This window comes from Chelonoidis abingdonii, chromosome 6, assembly GCF_003597395.2.
Source record: "Chelonoidis abingdonii isolate Lonesome George chromosome 6, CheloAbing_2.0, whole genome shotgun sequence".
Classification (NCBI taxonomy): Eukaryota; Metazoa; Chordata; order Testudines; family Testudinidae; genus Chelonoidis; species Chelonoidis abingdonii.
Window position 1 is genome coordinate 18958142 of NC_133774.1, and position 21635 is coordinate 18979776.

Below are 21635 nucleotides of genomic sequence, written 5' to 3' on the forward strand. Positions count from 1 at the left end.
ATCACAGCATAGCTGCAGAGCCTCTCTACTACCACAGTCTTATGGCAGGAGTGGGCTTTGGAAATCTGGCACGCTTGCTCCATGGCGTGGGCAAGAGACAATGAATCCTCACCGTTGCAGATCCATTAGTTCTGCCTTGCTCCCTGCCTGCCCAAATATCAGTTCACAGAAAGCAAGCACCTCTCAAGCTGCTACCACTCTTGTTATTGTTATTTTGATTACAATAGTGTCTTTACAGAAAGAGTGGCTCAATAGAAATCAGGGCCCCATTGTGCTGGGCACTGTTCATACTCATGGATATGCCCCACTTTGAAGAATTTGCAGTCTAAATGGACAAGAAAGACAAAGGTGGGAGAAAGCAAGTATTATTAGTCCTTTTTCTGAATGGATGGACAGACTCTAGACCAAAGTTGGACACTGCAGCACACACAGGCTTTCCCTCAAACCCATATTTCTCACATGAGCTCCCAGAGTTTGCCCCTCTCCCCCATGCCCCACAATACTGCAGCAACTGCTGTGTCTGCCTCCTCACTCATAAAGTGCAAGGTTTGAGTCCTGCTGAGACTGAGAGAAGAGAAAGACAATGAAAATGAGCAGGACAACAAGAGACCAGGGCAATGCTGCAATGTAGCCTAGTGGCAAGTGTACTGGATAGAAACTCAGAAGACCTGCATTCTATTCCTGCCTTTGCTATTAGGCTGCTAAGTGACCTTGAGAAAGTCACTCATCTCTCTTTGCCTTCATTTCCCTATCTGTAAAATGGAAAGAATGGAATTTACCTCCTTTGTAAAGCACTTTGATATCTATTGGTGAAAAGGTTTATATAAGAGCTAGATTTTAGTAGTAGTATTCCTTGCTACAGCACAGAATGCCCAAGAATGCCCTTAGGCCCAGTTTCCTTCATAAACAATACAGATTTGTAACAATACAAATTTGTTACATATATTTACTCATAAATATTGGCAAAATGACAAGGTTGTTACCAAATGATAATAATCCAGTGACAGTGAATTTTGTCAAAGATTTGTTATCTCTACAAGGGCACAGATTCAGTGGCATGCCCGGCCTTAGACAGGCTTACATCTGCCTCACCTTGCCTCAGCAGACCGATGCAAAGCAGAGTAACACTGTGAAACAGATGCTAAGTACATATATTTACATTTCCCTGAATGTAAGTACCATTTCTGTGAAGCCAAACAGCCTTTTCCTGCTCCAAAAGTCTCAATATTACTTTCTGTGCAGGTACCCAAAGAAATCCTGCACAAAAATGAGTTTACACTGCTCACACAGTGAATGCATTTTATTAGGAAGCCAGAATGCCTTGTAAGATGATGGTTATTCATTTTTAATTCATTTGTCCATATGTCTTTTGCTTTAGTTTCTGCTACACTATTTAACTTTTACTGATTTCAGCTGTGTTTGTAACATAAATTCCAAACACATATGCCATTTATTTTTTTTAACTTGGTTTAGCTTTATAACTTATACAGTATGCACTGAGCTTGTAATGCACTGTGGGAGTTGTAAAGGTTCATGTCTCCACAGGGGAGGAGACCTATTTCTAAGCATGTTCAAGTTACAGTCATTCTTTGAAAGCCTGTACGCTTTGTTATGATGCACATAGGACATGACTCAAGAGAAATCAGAGAGGAGGTATAATGCATGATGAGATGACATCTTAAAAGCTACTATATAGATGGGATTTACTCCTGATGGGATCTCCTGAACTGCATTAAAATAATGCAGATGATTGTTTAACAGAGAAGAGAGAATTTATAATGAGAATTAAACTCCCTAATTTTTTAGAACCAATATATTTCTAGAGGCAGTACACGTATCTATATATATACACGATTGTCTCCAATATATTGTGGCACAATTGACAGTCAACCACAATGAAACATTTTAATATCATGAAACTCTCCAGTTGAACGTAGTGTTACTACCTGAGTGCCTTAGAGCTGTTTGTTGCCTGAAGAGAGACATTAGCCCTATGGATATGCATACGTCTAATTCTTGTAATGAGTCATTGACTGTCTTCGGAAGTCAGGGACGCAGAGTGCTGGAGGAGTCATCAAAATGAAATGTTACTATACTGGTCACAGAAGAGGCCAAATCCTGTGGTACTAACTCCAGTCAAATTTCCAGGAAAGTTAGTGGAAGGCCTGCCTGAGTAAAGACTGCAGAATTTGCTCCTATAACACTCCCTGTTAAATTTTTAGGGGGTTAGGTTAATATTTGGCATTGGATGAAAAATGGAGGGCAAGATTGTGCCTTTCTGCAATCCAGGTGAGCCAGGACCTCTCTCCACCCACTGCATCCCTGGGCAGCAGCAGCATGGTAACACTACAGTCCTTGGGCACCATTATAAATTAAATTTAAACACTATTTTTTAAATATAACCAAGAGTTTAATATTATTATGTTATTGTTATTTGTATTACCATAGTGTCTGGACAATCCAACTGAGAACAGTGCCTACCACAACCAGGTCCTGTACAAACATATAGTGAGATACAGAGAGGCTAAATACATAGGAGACAAAAGGTGGCAGAATGATTAATACCATTTTACAAACAGGGAACTAAGGCATGGAAAGATGAAGTCTCTCAGGAAGTCTGTGACAGAGCCAGGATAGGAGCCCGTAAGACCAGTCTTTATTTTCTACAGCAGGTTGGAAAGTTCAGCTCATCATATTTTGATAGGCCAAAACATTCAAACTTAATTCAGGAGCCTAATTCAGGAGACTAAGTTTATATTTAGGAACCTAAACAATAGCCACTTGAATTTTTTTAGGAGGTTCACACCCTCCTATCTTCAGTATCTCAAAATTCAGGCCATTTACTTAGGTGTCCAAATATGTATTTAGCTGGTTGAATTTGAGCACCAAGTTTAAACCTTTTGGCCTAGGAAAATATTATTGGCTGAATTTTCACACCTGCAGCTGAACTTCAACCTTCACTATTTACAGATGCTCTCGTTGCTTACAGTTGTGTGCACAAATCCCTGGTTTTTCATTTATACAAATAGGAGAGCTAGACCTATATTTTATAGACATACAGAAGAAATGTTTGAAGTGCACTCTATAAGGCTAGTTTAAATTGCATTGTACTAAAATGTTTCTTTTAAATACAGTCATTTCCTCCCTGATATAATGCAACATATAATTTAACAGAAAGATGAAAAACAAATGCAAGTTCTAGTATATTACAGAATGGCCAATATATCGGTAGTTCTTTTAATTTACTGAAAATATGTTCAAAAGGCATGTATTTCCATTTCATTCTTAATAATAACAATTATCACTTAAGTGTTCCTTGCCAACCAAGCAAAAATTCCAAATCACCTGGCCTACTTTATCGACTGATATTATAGTGTTGATCTTATCCATCACTGAAATGCAACCGTTTCTGAATGGTGGCTTTTATACAATGCATAGCAGAAGTTAAAGGCAGCAAGTAAAAATTATTTATCTAGCTATAACTACAGGGGAAGTTTTGGTAAGAAGAAATTAACTTCTTAGAACATTACCATGACCCGTTGTTAATACTATGCTAATACAGTGTTTTATAAAGAGAACAGCTAATATGATTAAAGACTGCTAATAGGATTAAAAGATTGTTTCTAAATAGGATATAATTTTCTTATACTGGGTTCAGGTCTACTTTTCAGTCTTTTTCACAGGGGAAAGGAAAAGATTGTCCAAGATGGAGAACCTATCAATCTTGCTGTTTCTTTGTAATCTCACTGCACCTAATGGCAGTGAAAATATGCTGAATCAGGGCTTCATTGTGATATTAAGGCACATAGCATCATAGACATGTAGGGCTGGAAGGTCATCTACTCCCACCCCCTATGCAGAGACAGGATCAAGTATGCCTGGCCAATCCCTGACAGGTATGTGTCCAGCCTGTTCTTAAAAACCTCCAGTGACAGGGATTTCATAACCTCTCTTGGAAGCCTATTCCAGTGCTTAACTCTCCTTATTGTTACAAACCTTTTCCTAGTATCTTACCTAATTCTCCATCGCTGCTGAATAAGCCGATTACTTCTTGTCTTACGTTCAGTAGACATGGAGAAGAATTGATCACAGTACGCTTTACATCGCTTAACATATTTGAAGACTGTTATTTGCCCCCCTCATCTTTTCTCAAGACAGATATACACAGTTTTTTTTAACCTTTTCTCATAGATTAGGTTGTCTAAATGTTTTATCATTCTTTATGGCTTTCCTCTGGTCTCTTTCCAATTTGTCTGCATTTTTTCTAAAGTGTGATGCCCAGACCTGACAGAGTACCCCAACTGAGGCCTCACCAGTGTGGAATAGAGTGGGACAGTTACCTCTCGTAGCCACATATGACACTCTTGATAATACATGCAAGACTTATATTACCCTTTTTCACAACTGTATCACACTGTTGACTCATTTTCAATCTGTGATCCACTATAATCCCCAGATCCTTTTCAGCTGTTCCACTGTCTTGCCAGTTATTTCCCATTTTCTATTTGTGCATTTGATATTTCCCTCCTAAGTGTAGTACTTTCAGTTGTCTTTCTTGAATTACGTTTAATTGATATCAGACCAATTCTCCAATTTGTCAAAAGTTCAACATGTTTGTGTTGATGGTGGTGCACACCCATGCTGCTTCAGAGGGCACTTCAAGAAGGCAGAATCCTTCCCTGGGCTTTCCAGCCCTCAAGGGAATCACATCTGCTACAATATTCCTACAGGTAGTGCAGTGAATTCCCTTGGCATGCTTGACCAGCTCTGCATGGCCTTCACCATATCAATCTCAAAGAGCAGATGTATTGTGCATAGGGTAACATGCTATATCTTAGCAGTTTTCTCCCGGGCCAGATCTGAGTGCCTTCCATTATGAAGAAATTCCTCCTTATTTTACAGAGAGCATTCCTCAGATACACATAGAGTTGTCTCACAGAGCAAAATCTTGAAGTAGGCAGTGACTCAGACGTCTTTGCTCAAATTACAATGGTGTAGCTTACGAATTGCTGCATGTGCTGGGAAACCTTTGTTCCAAATCTGGGCTCTGAACATCTCTTAATGCCTCAGATGTCGATCTGGTTTTCAACCTGCATTTGGCACTTCTTGTATTGCATAATGATCTCTTTCTGGCAATATGTAATGCTGATATCACTAGATTAGTCAACATATATTGATACTATTAGTCATTACATGTGGTTGATTCGCAGATCCAAATGGCAGCAGATTGGACTGCTTTTTGGTGACTTTTTCATTTCTCTCTTAAATAATTTTCAGTGATTGGTTTTCTGCCCTGAGGGCTCGCTCATGTAGGATTCCACCTTTTTACACCCACCCCCGTTCAATATATCTGGGGTTGTTAGTAGGGCTGAGGCCTGGGTTGAAGTGTCTTCAGTGTGCTGACAACACTCAGCTCTCTCTCCATTTCATGGGACCCAAAGGGTGCAGATAAGGTTCAATCCAGAGAAGACAGAAGTGATTTTGGCAGGCTGAGATAGGTAACTGGAAGATATGGAAAATAGAATGGGCCAGATTCTCAGGTTATGTCCCCTTTGTGCCACTCAAATGATTCGAAGGAGCCGTAATTCTGCTGTGACTGTCCAGTATGGCTTTCTTCTGCTGGAGGGGAACTCCATCCTGTGCAGCTGGACTTTGTGCCTCTACCTCAGCTCTCAGTATAGAAGAGGTGGAAGATGGGAGGGGAGTTGTAAGTGGCTGTGGTAAAGCAGAGCTCACTACAGCAAACCTTCAAGAGCGAGGGGGTCTAAGGACATTATGTCAGGGGCACAGCTTCAGATTTCCCTCAAGCAGCTCCTAAGTATCTTCTGGGCCAGCCCCTCTCAACTCATCACATTTGGAGTTCAGATGCCTTGTTAGAATCCTATTACTTGTTAGACAGTCATACGGTAGCCACGATCAAGATGGCTTTGTTTTAGCTGCATCTGGTCTGGAGATTACCTTCCCTTTCTTCAGACCTCACTACAATCCTCCAGGCCTTTGTCTTCCCAGGAGTAGAACATTGTAACAAGTGCTACACAGGACTACATCTTAAACCAACTTGGTACAAGGAGCTAGAGCAGGAGGTGATAGCCTACTTGTTGAGCAGGCTATCTTGTCAAGAGCACATTACACTGTGATACAGCATGGCCAGAGGGCAGCATGAGAGTGTTAGCAGGGGGCCTTATTCCCTGCCAAGGGAGGAAAGTTTGCTTTAGATTAACTAGAACACCTGTAGCCGTTTAGAGCACCTGACTCCAATTAGAGCCCCTGACTTCAGTCATGTGATATAAATAAACCCTTGCTTCCTCTAGTCCGACAGGGTGGAGTTGAAGGAGGAAGGTTTAGTTTGGAGCAGATGCAGGTTGGAGAAGAGATAGAGTTTTGTATAGAGAGACAAAAAAAATAGAAAGTTTGGAGGGTAGCTGCGGTGGAAATCTTGAAGTCCAGAAGAAACCCTAGTAAGGGGACCAGGCTTGTGTAGAAGGGAGGCAAGAAGCCCTTCACAAGCTGAAGGATAGGAGAGGGAAGTAACCCAGGGGAAGGAACCGCTAAATCAAGTGGTTCACCACAACCCTCAGGGCCCCTGGGTTGGGACCTGGAGTAGAGGGCGGGCCCAGGTCCCGCCCTCTCCACTCCCCTCCTCCAAGGACACTAGTGGAGCAATTAAGAACCAGTTCAGAGGCAAGCAATAGTGCCCTGAATCTACCCCAGAGAATAGAGAGCGCGAGACCCAGCAGATCAGTACCGGCAATTTGCCACAACACCAATACACTGAAATCTGCTTTGCTCCTCAGGCAGAGTTCAGGGTTGTGGGTTTGATGTGTAAATTTCATAATGACTTTGAACTATTTCCCCATGCTCCCCCCTCACCCCCAGTTCCTCACATCTTCTTGTCAATTGCTGGAAATGGGCCATTTTCATTACCACTACAAATAGTTCTTTTTCTCTCCTCCTGGTAATAGCTCACCTTAAGTGATCACTCTCCTTACAGTGTGTATGGTAACACCCATTGTTTCATGTTCTCTGTGTATATATATATATATCTTTCTATTGCATTTTCCACTGCATGCATCCAATGAAGTGGGCTGTAGCCCATGAAAACTTATGCTCAAATAAATTTGTTAGTCTCTAAGGTGCAACAAATACTCCTGTTCTTTTTGTGAATACAGACTAATACGGCTCAACTTTGAAAAAAAATCAAATGTGATCCTAGGATGTTTGCCATGTTTAGTAGATGTGTCGATCCCAGGGTATTAGAGAGACAAGGTGAGTGAGGTAATATCTTTTATTGGACCAGCTTCTGTGGGTGAGAGAGACAAGTTTTTGAGTTACACAGAACTTTTGAGCTACCTTCTTTAGGTCAGACCTTGTACAATGTATTAATTTTCATTGCAGGTCAGAACTAAAGAGCTCTGAGTAGCTTAAAAGCTTGTCTCTTTCACCAACAGAAGTTGGTCCAATAAAAGAAATTACCTCACCCACTTTGTCATCCTAGGATTTATCATGCAAGTTATTTCCAGTAGAGATAAATTAAAAGTCAAAAGAGGCACTGGTAAGACTTCATTTGGAAGACATTTCTGGTCACCCTATGACCAAGAAGGATAAATTCAAACTGGAATAGTTGCAGAGAAGAGTTACTAGGATGAACAGGGGAATGCAGATCCTATTTTATGAGAGGAGATTAAACGAGGTTGGCTTGTTTAGCATAGCAAAATGAAGGCTAAGAAGGGATATGATTGATCTCTATTAATGCATCTGGGCGTAAACTCAAAAGAGAGAATGAAGACCTATTTTAAAGTATGGTGAATGTTATTTTTTATATATATTTAAATGAGACCTAGCCTATTACTTATTGCCTTAGTTAGCAACAGAGTTCACTGAAACCCCTGAACTTTTCTTGTTTGTTACTCACAGCCAGAATTCTTTTCCTCACACTCACATTTCAAACCAAGTTCTCTTGAAACATGTTTGCTAATGAGACCCTCACTCAAATTAGTTATAAACCTGAAAGCAGGAAAGTATCGTGTGTGTGTGTGTGTGTGTGTGTGTAAATGATTGGTGGATAATAATTTAGAGCTCGATAGAGAGTTGTAAGGAAGAATGTGTTTGATTAATGTAGCCTCTATTTGTGGATTTTCTTTGAACAGATCACATTTTGCTACAAAGAATTTCTTTGAAATTGTTTGCCAAATAATTCTTAGGAATAATTTTTGGTCAGTAGATTATTTGTGAGCAGTTAATTTCAAGTAGTCAATATTGGAAGTTCAAGATGTGTTTTGATTAGACATGTAGATCACATAGTATGTTTCTTTTCAGAGAATAACTTGTAGAATCATACCATAAAAGTTGCAGAATACTAGGCAATTTTTTTTATTATAACAACTACTATATCTTCATATGGAACCTAAAGATTAGAAATCTAAGATAATAAGCTAGTGAGTCACCGAAATCACATGAATATCTGTATTATGTCTCCATGAATATTAAATAATTTCATCACAACGAATGATATTACAGTAAATACCAATTGAAGTAACAACCATAGAACACTTAATGTAGAGCATTATTAATGGATAATGCTCCACTCATTCATCAGCCAGTTTTAAAAATTTAGCTTTTTTAGGAAATGAACAGGGCATCTACCTGAATACTAAACAAATAGTCATAGTTTCTGCTCAACATAATGTTAATTACAAAATTCAGGGATACTAGTAACACTATACAATATATTGTTAATTATTATTATTTCATTCAGTATTTAGTATAACAATATTTATAATTCTTAACTCATGTAATATTAATGTGGTTAAAGTATGTAATTCTACAGCAATTCCTTTGTAACATAACATTAATTCATGTCTTCTCACTTAAAGCATTTGTTTTTGTGAAATAAGGAATCTCAAGAAAGTGGTTCCCTATGTTTGGTCCATATGTGAGCATGCAGCATTCTTGGTTAAAATTTACATCAATACAATAACAACCAACTTCCCTACTGAAGCAAATGTGGCCCTCAAGATATCACATGAGAACATGCAGGAGAATGGATTATTTTATTTTCTTCTGAAAACAGTATCAAAAAGCATTACAAAACTGACCTACTCTGTTTACTTTCTTTTCTTTCCGGGATATATTTAGAATATTCCTATTGCAACCTATGATACTTAAAGGTATCCCAGAATATTCAAATTGACAAAAGTTAATTCTTGTATGTCATTATTTCTGTCCTCCACATCCCACACATTTACAGCATAGCCAGAATAGCTAGTTAGCTTTGGATATATATCTCTAGATGATTAGTGGTCTTCATTAGTACAACGGTTAGTAAATTATAAATCTCTAACTGCACACCAGAGTGATATACGATGGCTGATTTTCAAGTCAGGATGCCAGCATTATTCCTATATCTCAAGGCTTGATAAATTCTCAAAATTAGTAAGATCAACAGTGGTAAAATAGCTATTACCAATGTATTTTCTGTCACAAAGAAGTTAAGGAGCGAGATATACTCCTCAGCAGCAAGCTAGCAATTGTAATGGTATGTGAGTTGGAATTTTGGTTCACAACAAAATCTCCAGCAAAATGGTATGGGGGGGAGAGGCATTTAAAATGCACTGACATGCAAAAAACAAATCAAATATCCTTCCCCAAATACCTGGCCTGAGTACCTGGGTGGTAAGCTGGGAACCTCATCAATTATTGAAATGGAATAGCAATCATATCATCTGTACTAACAACTTTCCTTCCATATAGGGGCCAGTGGAGCCAATTCCTGATGTACCGCTAAATCCATGCTGCACAGTGACATGAAGCAAGACCCCATACAACATGCAGGGGGAGTGTGAACTCTTAAATGAATCTCCATGCAGAGTTGTGCACCAGTAGTTACTTCTTATAGAAGAAAAGGCTGAACTTGCAGTCCTTACTCAGGCAAAACATTCATTGACTTAAATGGGAACATTGATTAAAGACTGAGAAAGGACTATAAGGTTGGCCTTAAATTAGAAGCCTGAATGGAATGAAAGCAAAAACATGACAGCTTTCTAAGCGGCTCTACTAGCCATTGGTTTAGTTTGAACAGGCGTTCACTTAACATATTTTATTTATTTTTCATGAAAATGCTAATCTAGTCTGATTCAGAGCATTGATTTTAACAATGTATGTTTTGCCTTGTTTGTTTTTGCCTGCAGAACCAAGTTCCCATTATGTAATTTCTTTAAAAGCCTTTAACAACGTGGGTGAAGGAGTCCCTCTCTATGAAAGCGCCACCACTAGATCATTGACAGGTGAGTTGGAAATGTTGATTCTGATTTTGTTCCATATCAGTTATCATTAGCCTTACGTACATATTAGGCAAACCGTTTTGGGAAGCCAATAAAGAAAGAGCTCTTCAACATCCAAGTTTCTGCTAAAATAAATCAGATTATTTTTTCCACCTCATTTTAAATGGTTGAACTCCATAGCTGTAAGATAATGAATTAATTACACTTTCCTGAAATATATTTTACAGCAGTAATTTTTCATTAGCTGATTTAAAATAATGTAATGCTTGCACATCCGTTAGTAGTTTGATTGAGTTGGCTTGGGAGCAGCATGAATCCCAGAGCAATTGGAATATCTGAAGATCAGGTTAAAATTGTGGCTGCTGTCACAAATCAAACACAGAATTTAATTATTTTCTGTATCTCTTGTAATTTTTGCTAAGTTGAAATTAATTAATTAAAGCCAAGTACAGTCACAGACGTAGATAGGGTCAGGTAGCCAGGTCTCAGATAAGATGAAGGAAAGTATTGCAAACAATTAATGATGATATAAACTCACACAAAACAGAATACCCAGTATTAATCAGGCTACTCACTTACCATGCAACATTTTTCTTCATAGATGTATTCTTGGTACAAAAAACAGAGTGCCACTAAGTTTAGGGATCCTTTGGTCCCATCGGACCTTTGTGCATATATGGGTTTTTGGGATGAGTGGCTGAAACTGCAGAGAGCTGATAACAAAAAGAATAAATACAAAAACAAAAATGATTTTCCTCTGGAGTAACAGCATCATTTGGTAGTGTTTCCTTGTGTTTCACCCACCATGTTAAGAACTTCCTCAAAGAGAGGAAGCTTATGTCACTGAGAGCAAAAGGACCATTGACAGACAGACTGACTAGGGTGAACCATTAAGGATAATTAAATCAAATGGCAGCACTCTGGCTCCAAATGGAAAACCATCCATTGTCCATATGCGTTTGTGAAGTATTCCCCTAAGAAATCTTGGAAAGTCTCAAAGGTGGGGAAAAACATTCAGTGTAAAAACAAATGCAACTGTGAGAAACTGTATCCAGATTAATACATAGCCATGAGCATGTGGCTTCAACATTGTTAATATCACTTCTGGTGTGGTATCTACAAGGGTCAGTTCTTCTTGCTAGGCATGTGAGATTATGTATGTGTCTTGAAATCTTTATTTGATTAACTTGGTTCAAAATCCATGTTGTTTTTTTGTTTGTTTGTTTGTTTGTTGTTTTTTTATCTTTTGTTCCGTGTTGATGCTAGATCAAGAATTATCTAAGTGTAGCCTGTGGGGAATTTTTTTTTAATGTATGTGTATATATGTGACCTCTCAGAAATGAAATGTTATCCTGATGTGAAAAAGGTATGTCAAGCTTGGGTTCTACTTTGGAGACTTGACCCAAGGACGCTATACAAGTACTATATGCCACTTTGCAGCTTCTCTTTTACTTCTAAGAGCAGCTCTAACAAGGAGTTTCCTATCTAATCTCTTACCCTTCTGGATGCGGCTTCTGAAGCGAGTCAATACCACTGAGTTATTCATGGAAGAGCATTTCAAAAACTACGTTCAGCAAAGTGAGAAACATTTTAGTTGAACTCCCTGAGTGGTTGTTGAACTGACTTGCCCTGAGTGAAAAAAGAAAATTTAACTATTGTATTTATTTCAGTGCATAAGAATTGTATATATATAGACAGATATAGAAATTTGTGTGTGTATAACATATAATCTCAAATGATGTGATAAGCAAAATATGAATTAAAGGAAGCAGAAACTGTTTTTATCAAAGGTATGCAATATCTGAATGACAGATGTCCGAACATGAACAGCAAATAACTCTGTTTTGAAAAGCGGAGGAAGTGTTCAGGGACCTACTTTCAGACACCAAAGGATTATAGAAATTCCACTGTTTCTCAGCTAAGTGATGGCATGTTTCAAGAACTGAATTATCTTGATTGATTGAATCTAATCATTTATTTTGCTAGACCTAGTCTTTCTTCATAATCCTCTGTACAACAGACCTTCAGAATTCAGTTTGTCACTATGAGGAAAGAAGAAAGATGCAGTGTTTTATTTGACAAAATACCGAATGCATATTACCTTACAGCATTAACTATGTAAGCAAAAAAGAAACAAAAATGAAAAGTGTTTATTATGTCACAGTTTATAGACAAATCTCCTTGAAAATTTCAGTTTAGAATTTGGAATTGAAATCTTAAGAGTAGCAATATTCTTTGTGACTAGGCAAAGAAGTTTCAACCCATCCTACTATGCAGAATGTCCAAATTAATTTTGGATCTGTAGGTGAACAACCAGATTTCTCTATTTCCCCAACTATCTATGGTCAAGCTTCTAAAGAAGCTGATGATGAATGAAGCAGCAACAACAACAGCATTAAAAGGTTCATCTAGTTGCTTTTCTCCTGTATTTTTTATTCCAAAGTCTGTGCTCTTGAAGTCCTAAATAATTAATTACAAAATTACAAAAAAAAAAAAAAAAAGTGATCAAAAAGTGTCAGCAGTTTGAAATACATATAGAGCTGACAAACTGAAGTAATTATCAATTGGAAAATGTCAGATTAATTTGTGCTTTGATTAATTACATAGTCTGTTATTTTTTCAAAAAATATGGTTGTGTGTACTGTGTCATAATTACTGCAGCCTGAAATTTTTGGTTAGTAAAATCATAATCTTGTTTTTAAATTGCAAATATATATATATACACATATATAATTTTAAAAGGTAATATTTTAACATAATGACTCTGCTCTTACCAACATTTTCTGCATTAAGAGGCAGTAGTTATTACCTAAAACTCAGAGGTTAAAAAAAGACATGCAGTCCAATTCTTCTATCACACTGTTGTAAATCAGGGTTAATTCTGCTGAAGTCAATTATAATGAAATGAGAGGAGAATCAGGCCTATGATGTTCTAGATAGCATTGGCTAACTGCCAAGTATGGCTTTCCAATATGGAACTGCATTTTTGGAAATGGAAACAAACTTTTCTGTGTAATAAAACCTACCACAGATTGCCTTTGTGTGTTGTGCTAACTTCAGCTACCACTGCATACCATTATGTTCAGTCTATTGATCTGTCTGAAGGCAGCATGATCACCAAATGCATAAAAGAAGTGTGCTTATGTCTTGAGGAAACACATTCAGAGATGAAAACAACAATCCGCATATCCATACCTGGATGCACACATTTATCATGCTGGCATTATTAAATCAACAAATGTGGACCTCCATCTTAGTATTAAAATTATGTTCTCTTTTGCCTGACAAATATTTAAGCAGACGTAGAAGTGCTCCTTTGAATAGCATTAAAAGAATAAAAGAAGCTGCAGAGAGAGAGAGAGAGAGAAAAGCATAGGTAACTCCTACACACATCAGAGTGTCTTTCAAAATGACACTATTTTGTACGTGTTTTTAATAATGTATCATTTATGTATTTCAATTTTATTACTGCAAAGTAAATCATTTTAAGGAGAAACAATGCATTTCAACTTCATTTTGGAGCCAAGAAAAGAAAGCACATCTGGAAGTATTTGAACAAGCCATGCAAAATAGTATTAATTGCTAGTTAGCTTTATTTACAGTAATGTAAGTGAAATATTATATATATATATAATCTTTTTCAATTAATGCCTCTCTTTCTGTTCTTCTCCTGTTCCCCTCTCATCATTTAACCCATTGTGATGTGTATCCACTGGTGATTGTTTTGTTTTGCTTTTGTTTTAACTGCTATTCATTTTTTTTTTAATGCTCATTTGGTGGTTTTTGACCCAGATCCCATTGATCCATTAGAAGTTGATTTTTATCCTTTGCTTGATGATTTCCCTACCTCAGTCCCAGATATCTCCACCCCCATGCTCCCACCAGTAGGTGTCCAGGCTGTTGCACTTACCCATGATGCAGTGAGAGTCAGCTGGGCAGACAACTCTGTCCCAAAGAATCAAAAGACTACTGAGGTTCGCTTTTACACTGTCCGTTGGAGAACCAGCTATTCTACAAGTGCTAAATACAAGGTGAAGTTATAAAGGGATATGAATTGATGATCTGTGATTTCTTGTGTTCATATTTTATTTGATAACAACCTGAATCTACCAATTCTGTACACTCAGGAAAAATTCCCCGTATAGTCAATGGGAGATTTGTCCTGAATAGCAAGCATCTAATAGGGTCACAAATATATATAGTTTGGAGTTTTTTTAAGAGTATTTATTGGTCTGAAAATGCCACACTAAAAGTCTAATTGTTGAAGATTCTGATCTTTAATTTTGGATATCATACGTAAGTTAGAAAGTCATTGATTGGACAGCATAATGCCCAAGAATGAAACTAGGTTGCCAATTTTAAATCAACTACACCACTGGAAACCCCTGCTTTATTATATTAACAACAAACACTCAAAAAGCACAGAAAAGAACAGAAAACTTCTCAATTTGGAAGTACCCTGTAATAGCATGAATATCCTACTGCCTGTAAATGAAAAATATATATCTCTAGATGATTATATATATATCTGGGATAGGAGAGAAAATAATAATAATTAATACTTAATAATGCTTGGCGCTTGTACAGCACAGCACAGAAAGTGACAATCACTAACCTGAAAAAAATAAACTATCAATTTACATACTGGGGCTTGCTGGCAGTGTAGTAAGCTTCAGTATAGAAGAATTAAGGGTTCTGAAATAGTGTCATTTTGTATTTTGATGTAATTATACCCATTGAGAGATTTATTCCCATTCCCAGTAAAATGTGGACTACAGTAGAATGAGCCACAGTTTTCTTAATTTAGTTTCTATAGTAAGAGCAAGGATCCAAAGAGCGCAACATTATTTATTGTAACGTTTACACAATGATGAAATTGCCCACGTTGTCACTGTATGTTCAATATGTGCCGGCCCAATGGAAAATTGCAGGTGCCAAACAAAAAATATGGAGATAGCTTTGTTAGTGTCATCTCAGTAGAGCCAGGTGACCATATTTATGTAAAATGAATTTAATAGGTTAACTATGTTTGCATTAGACACCCTATCCTGTCAGTACCCTGTTTCTTGCTGGGAAATTGTTAAAATGGATAAGTGGAACTCATTGAAGAAAGTAACTTATTGCAGCACATTGATATAGGAAGGAACCCTAGGAATGGTCAAGTCTGGAAACAAAGGCTTAGATTGATAAAAAGTAACTATATGGGCAACCAAGCCTGATGGAAAAACTTAAGGTGGGGTGATCAGATAGGGTTATTTTGAATGAACTGGACTACAAAAGAAATGACTCATGTTGATTCCAGCTGGAAGAAGTAGTATGGAAATTAGAGTTGACCCAGAACTCAAGACAGTCTTCAAATCTGCCTTATTTTTTTTTTTTGTTTAGCCAATCTGTAGCTGAAAAGTCATGAACTGGTTGTCACAGTTTCCAAGTAACTGCATCTGTATCCCCTCCTCCATGGTCCACTTTAGAGTGACCAGTCAGGCCTAAGGTCTCCAGCATTCACCTGTCTCTGGGCAGGGACCTTTGTCCCATTCCCTTCTGCCTGGAGGTTTTAAGGCTGTAGAGCTCCCTGCCTTACACTCTGATACCGCCGAAAGCCACTCTGCCTAAAGGCTGCCCCTGTGTGTTGCTTTTTCTCTGAGGGCTATGAACAGTGTATTGCTAACAGTTACAGTTACCACACAGCTCTCTCTCGGCAAGCACATTTATTCTTACAGTAAAAGCATTAAGAGAAAACATACAAAAAACAATAAGCTTCTATCCGCAGGCAAAAAGCTTTCCAAAAGTCACTCATCAATCTTCTGAGGCCTTAGTAGGGCCAAAGTCTTTCCAATCCGCAAGGGTTGGGGCCATTGGACAGAAAGTTCTGTCCATTAGCTGGATCAGAATGAAGGCCGTGAGTCAATTTAAACACAGCTTTTTTAATGCGAAAAGCTATGTATTTGTCTCTTAGGGCTGGTCTACACTACAGGGGAAAATCAATCTTAGATACGCAACTTCAGCTGCGTGAATAATGTAGCTGAAGTCGAAGTATCTAAGATCGAATTACTCACCGTCCTCACAGCATGGGATCGACGTCCGCGGCTCCCCCTGTCGATTCTGCAACTCCACTCGGCTTGATGGAGTTCCGGAATCAATATAAGCGTGTTCGGGGATCGATATATCGCGTCTAGATGAGACGCGATATATCGATCCCCGAGCAATCGATTGCTACCCGCCGATACGGCGGGTAGTGAAGACGTAGCCAAAGTCTCTGGAAAATCGAGACTGAATCTCCCCAGGAAGTGGTACCTCTCTGGAGGAGTTTACATTGTGAGTGATTCACCTTAATAGTTCCCCCTCCTCCAAACCCCCCCTATTTTAGTTCTTGAAGCAGCTCTGGTAACACTCCGCTGTAAAACAGACCACGGTCAGACATACAGTTCCTGGCCCACAGGGATTGTATGTATACAGCAGGGGTCAGCAACCTTTCAGAAGTGGTGTGCCAAGTCTTCATTTATTCACTCTAATTTAAGATTTCACATGCCAGTAATACATTTTAATGTTTTTAGAAGGTCTCTTTCCATAAAATCTATAATATATAACTAAACTATAGTTGTATGTAAAGTAAATAACGTTTTTAAAATGTTTAAGAAGCTTCATTTAAAATTAAATTAAAATGCAGAGCCCCCCACACTGGTGGCCAGGACCTGGGCAGCGTGAGTGCCACTGAAAATCAGCTCACGTGCTGCCTTCGGCACGCGTGCCATAGGTTGTCTACCCCCAGTATACAGTGTTAATACAATGTTTCCCCCAAAGATGCTGCATACAGTTGCAATATCTGTCACACTAGTCTATTCCTTTGTTATTTCCAGGTCAGCCAGAAGCAGCAATCTCGCAACTTTACTTTTAATAAAAAAGTCACAGTGAATGTATGTTCACTCAAAGCCTATGTTCAACTCCAGCCTGTTTTGCAAACATTGTGGGCAGTCAATATAACTTATGTTACTTGGGGATGTGAAAAGGACTCTCCCTTCCCCACCCCGAGTGACACAAGTTTTGTACTGTCCACGCTGGCGCCATGTCAGCGGGAGATGCTCTACTGCTGACGTAGCTTCCACTTCTCATCAAGGTGGAGTAATTATGCCAGTGGGAGAGCACTCTCCCATCAGCATAGCGTGTCTTCACCAGATGCACCACTGGAGCGCAACTGTGCAAGTGTAGTTCTGTAGTGGAGACCTGACCTTTGTTTTGTTCCTGTCCTTTCATCCTGAGCATGTGAAATATCTGAGCAAGTTTGAAAAAAAGGAAGTTTAATTTCTGTAGTGCTCTTCTTCCTCTTCCTCTTCTTCTTTCCTATTTGGGGTTGGCAGCTTTTATAGACTTTTTCCAGAACTCATGATAGTATGCCTACTGTCATGCAAATTGGTCTCCATACGGTCAGCTTATATCTAGTCCAAATACTGAGTCTTTGGCCTCCCCCTTGGTTATCTTCCATCAACAATCGTTGCAAGGGCCATCCTACCAATATAACTCTGATTTCTGCAGTGCTGTCTATAAGATTTAGCTTCCTTCAGTCATGCTGTATAGTACCTTATTCCACAAATAGTACCACTTAAGTCAGTGGCCTACTTATGGTGAACAATACTTCCTACCACAGTGAAGTCTGTCCCATAGTTTAAAACCTCATGCTAATGGTCAAATTTTGCCACTTTTACACCGCGAATTGACATCTTGATTTCACTAGGATTACTCACAGAGTGGGAGACTACTCAAGGGGTGAAATCCTAGTCTCAAAGAAGTCAACTGCAAATCTCTCATTATCTTGTATAGGACTAGGATTTCTCCCAGTGAGTATAAAGATGACGGAATTTGGCTCTGAATACAGAAGCTTCTTTGTTTAACTGCTGTGCAAAGCCTCAGTGTTAATGCTTGTGAAGTAGCAAAGCAAAGTAGTATTCTGTACTGTCTTGTAAGCTAATTGTAACATTTTAAAAGATTTAACTTGCATCTTTAGGGCTGATGATTAATGTCAACACGAGGGTGACATTATTGGTGAATACCAGAGAGCTACATAGTTCCAAACACATACTACCAAACAGTGAAAAAGGATCCATTCTGATGATGAAATTCAGAAATTTTGCATAATTGGGCATACATTTCACTCACCCACTCCAGTGGTTCAGGCATCATTTGGCAGATTTTAAGCTATATCACACAAGTTAAAGATTTACAGCTCAGTTAAATGAGCTGAGATTGCATGTTATATTGGATGTGGCATGCCCTCAAGTCTCATTGCTGTGAGTAGGCATGGAAGATGCTCAGCACCTTACTGGAAGTGCCTAACTCTTCAGAAATTGGGCCCAATATGATGGGGCTCATAATGCTCTGCAAACACAGACTGAGTTTCATTCAATTTTCACCCATTTTATCCTGCAATTTTCTTCTGGCTCTACTCATGTGATAAAAATGTGCTGTCTCTCTTAAATCATTTCTTAGAACAGGCTGAGATCAGGTAAATCTACATTATAAAAATGTAATATATACATCAATTTTAGTTTATATACCTGTGCTTAACATACTGTAGAGAACCAGATAAATAATACATATTTAAAATATAAAACACAAAGAAAATGCATATTTAAACAAACAAACAATACAAAACTGAAAAGTTCTAGTTTGTATAAGAAATTAAATGCATATTCATCCAAGAAACTTAGAAAGACCAGATCGCATTAGTTAGAACCATTCTAGTGAGAAAAACAGGTTGTGAGGAGGAGCATTTCCCTACCTTAGTTAACTGTCTAAATTACAGAAAGCAAGTTTAGTATCTTATTTATAGTACTAATAATAGTTCCACTCAAATACATGCTCCAGTGTCAAGGTTATTTCTGTCCTCGGAAAAGTATGCTTACGAAAGGAATTTAGTGTTACTGTATCGTGCTCTTCCATTTTTTCTGTTATATGGAGAAAGTGTGTGGAAGTTAGTTTTCTAGGATTGCATTTTTCAAGTCTTACTTGCTTAAACGTATATTTGTTTTCCTCTTTCCCTCCTTTTGTAGTCATCAGATACAACAGCTTTGAGCCATAGCGTAATAGGCCTTAAGCCAAACACTATGTATGAATTCTCTGTCATGGTAACAAAAGGTCGAAGGTCAAGCACGTGGAGCATGACTGCACATGCCACAACATATGAAGCAGGTATGTCTAGATATTTTGATAGCTTAAAAAGTGATTTTGTTTCAAGATGCCCATGTTAGTGTAAAATAGTGAGGAATTTTCAAAATTTGGAACTGACTAAATATATTGAAATTCCTGAACTACTGCTGATATAGTTGGTAGCATTGTCAACTTTCATGCCAGCGAAACAAATCATCAGTGTATACTTAAAGCTAAATTTCTTTTCTTCATTTTTTTCTATGGGCAACAAAACAGCAGGCATTTAATTCTCCTTTAAAGTTACTCAGAGCTAAGAGGTTGGAATTTAATAAATGGATCATAAATATAGTGAGCTTCAAAAATCCTTTTCACTAATGATGTGACCTAGTTGGCATTCAGTTTTCAAAGAAAACTGAAATCAGATGAGAACAATGATGGAAATAGTCTTCTATGACTAGGATGGCAGCTTTGTTAGTCTCTCTCATTTATTAATTTATAGAAGGCTACTTGTACTGGCTCAAGTGTGTGTGATTCTGTCCTAGCCCTCTAGTGCCTCTGGGAATGGATCAAGTACTGATGCCAGCTAGTAGAGGTTCTTTTTGGCTGAAGAGGTGAAGATGCTTTTGAAGCCAAAGGCCCACAGTTCTATTCACTATATGTGCAGTTCTGTAGGCTCTGGAGGTGTTTGTAAGTGGACATTACGTAGATGGATTAAAGATCCTGAACTGGAGTTACAGCAGTTGGTACAGCTACAAAATTAAACAAAAAATGTACAATGAAATTGAGCAGGCTCTTCAAATTACTTGTTATTTACAGATACAACCTTTCTACCTGTTGAACGTCTTGTGTCATGTAAAAGGCTCACTGCCTGGATGGATGAGGCTCCTTGGATGACACCAGGGTTTAAATTCAGCCAGAACCCACCAGAGTGGAGCTCTGTTAAATATTTTCAAACATGTGGGAGCCCCAGAGCTTAGGGCTGCAGCCCCATGGGAAGCACCGGGGCTGGAGGCTTAAACCCCAGCATGCACTGTGGGTACTGAAGCCCCAGTGCCTTGCTTATCCCCTGAAGGACAAAAGCCTACAGTCCTGAGCCTAGAATGAGAATGAGAATTTAAGCCCTGGATGACACTCCCATTATTTTCATGCGTCCTTCTGTATTCAGGCCCCTACTAGTCACCGTTATTCTTCCCCTGTTATTAGAATTATTATTATATCATTGAATAGATATTAGGCATAAGGATTTTATGTAGCCGCTGGCCTCAGATGCTCAGTGGGGTCTCTCAGGATTACAACTATATTGGCTACTTCAGACTCTGAAGAAAAGTATTGCTTGGGTAGCAGTCATGTAATACTTATTGTAAGATAACAACTCCAGGAAGCTGAATGAACATCTATTAATAGGGTTGTAGAGTTAGGAGGTCTCTGGCTGGGACCTTTATTTCTGTCTACAAGGAAAAGGAAGCTAAGGAGCTTGTCAGATCCCAACCTTTCTATTTTCCTTCCACTCTGTTCTCCCTTAAAAAAATAGAGAATGATACCTTTTCTCTGGGTTTTGTTTTTTAACTGTCATATTAATGACATTAATGGTGAAGTGTATCCCAAAGTATAGAATTCTAATGAATGGATAAAAGCAATGCTCTTCAGCAGTGATACTCACACCAAGGCTTGTGAAACACAAGTGACTTTTTAAAGTGTCTCCTGAGGATTTTTGCAGTAAATGATATTAAAACACTGTATGATTTAATTATTAACCAATTTAAGTTATTAACCAGTCAGGATGCTTTTACTGTGTTATTAACCAATTAAGTTATCAAATTGCACTCAGTTATTCACTTATTTTCTGTGAGAATCAAATGTATAAAATATATAAATGAAACAATGAATTCACACTGTTGTGGCTCTTTTGGGTAATGTTGATCACTAATTTGGCTCCAGAACCACTGAGGTCTGAGAATCAGTGTTCTACAGAATGATTAGTATTTTCTATTAAATTCTATATGTGTTTAGAATAAATTATTCATCTTCCTCCTTGAAGCTCTTCAGAAGAATTGCTTTTGAGTCAAGCCAATGAGCTGCCTTGCCTCAGCATAGGGAGAACCACATAATCCAAACAGGGAGAAGAGCAGGAAGGGAGTTTCTTAAATGCACTTACTAAACTTGACCTCTCTTGTTCACAGTTTTTGTTTCATTTTGTATTTTGCCCTCCAGAAT

General features: G+C 38.2%; 1 protein-coding gene across 1 annotated transcript in view; it reads left to right on the top strand.

Moving 5' to 3' along the window:
• The window catches only part of DCC (DCC netrin 1 receptor), a 978992-nt gene that overhangs the window by 852947 nt on the left and 104410 nt on the right, over positions 1-21635 (top strand). The window contains 3 exon segments of the mRNA XM_075066875.1: positions 10188-10283; positions 14073-14311; positions 19325-19463. Coding sequence (XP_074922976.1) covers positions 10188-10283; positions 14073-14311; positions 19325-19463 — 474 coding nt within the window.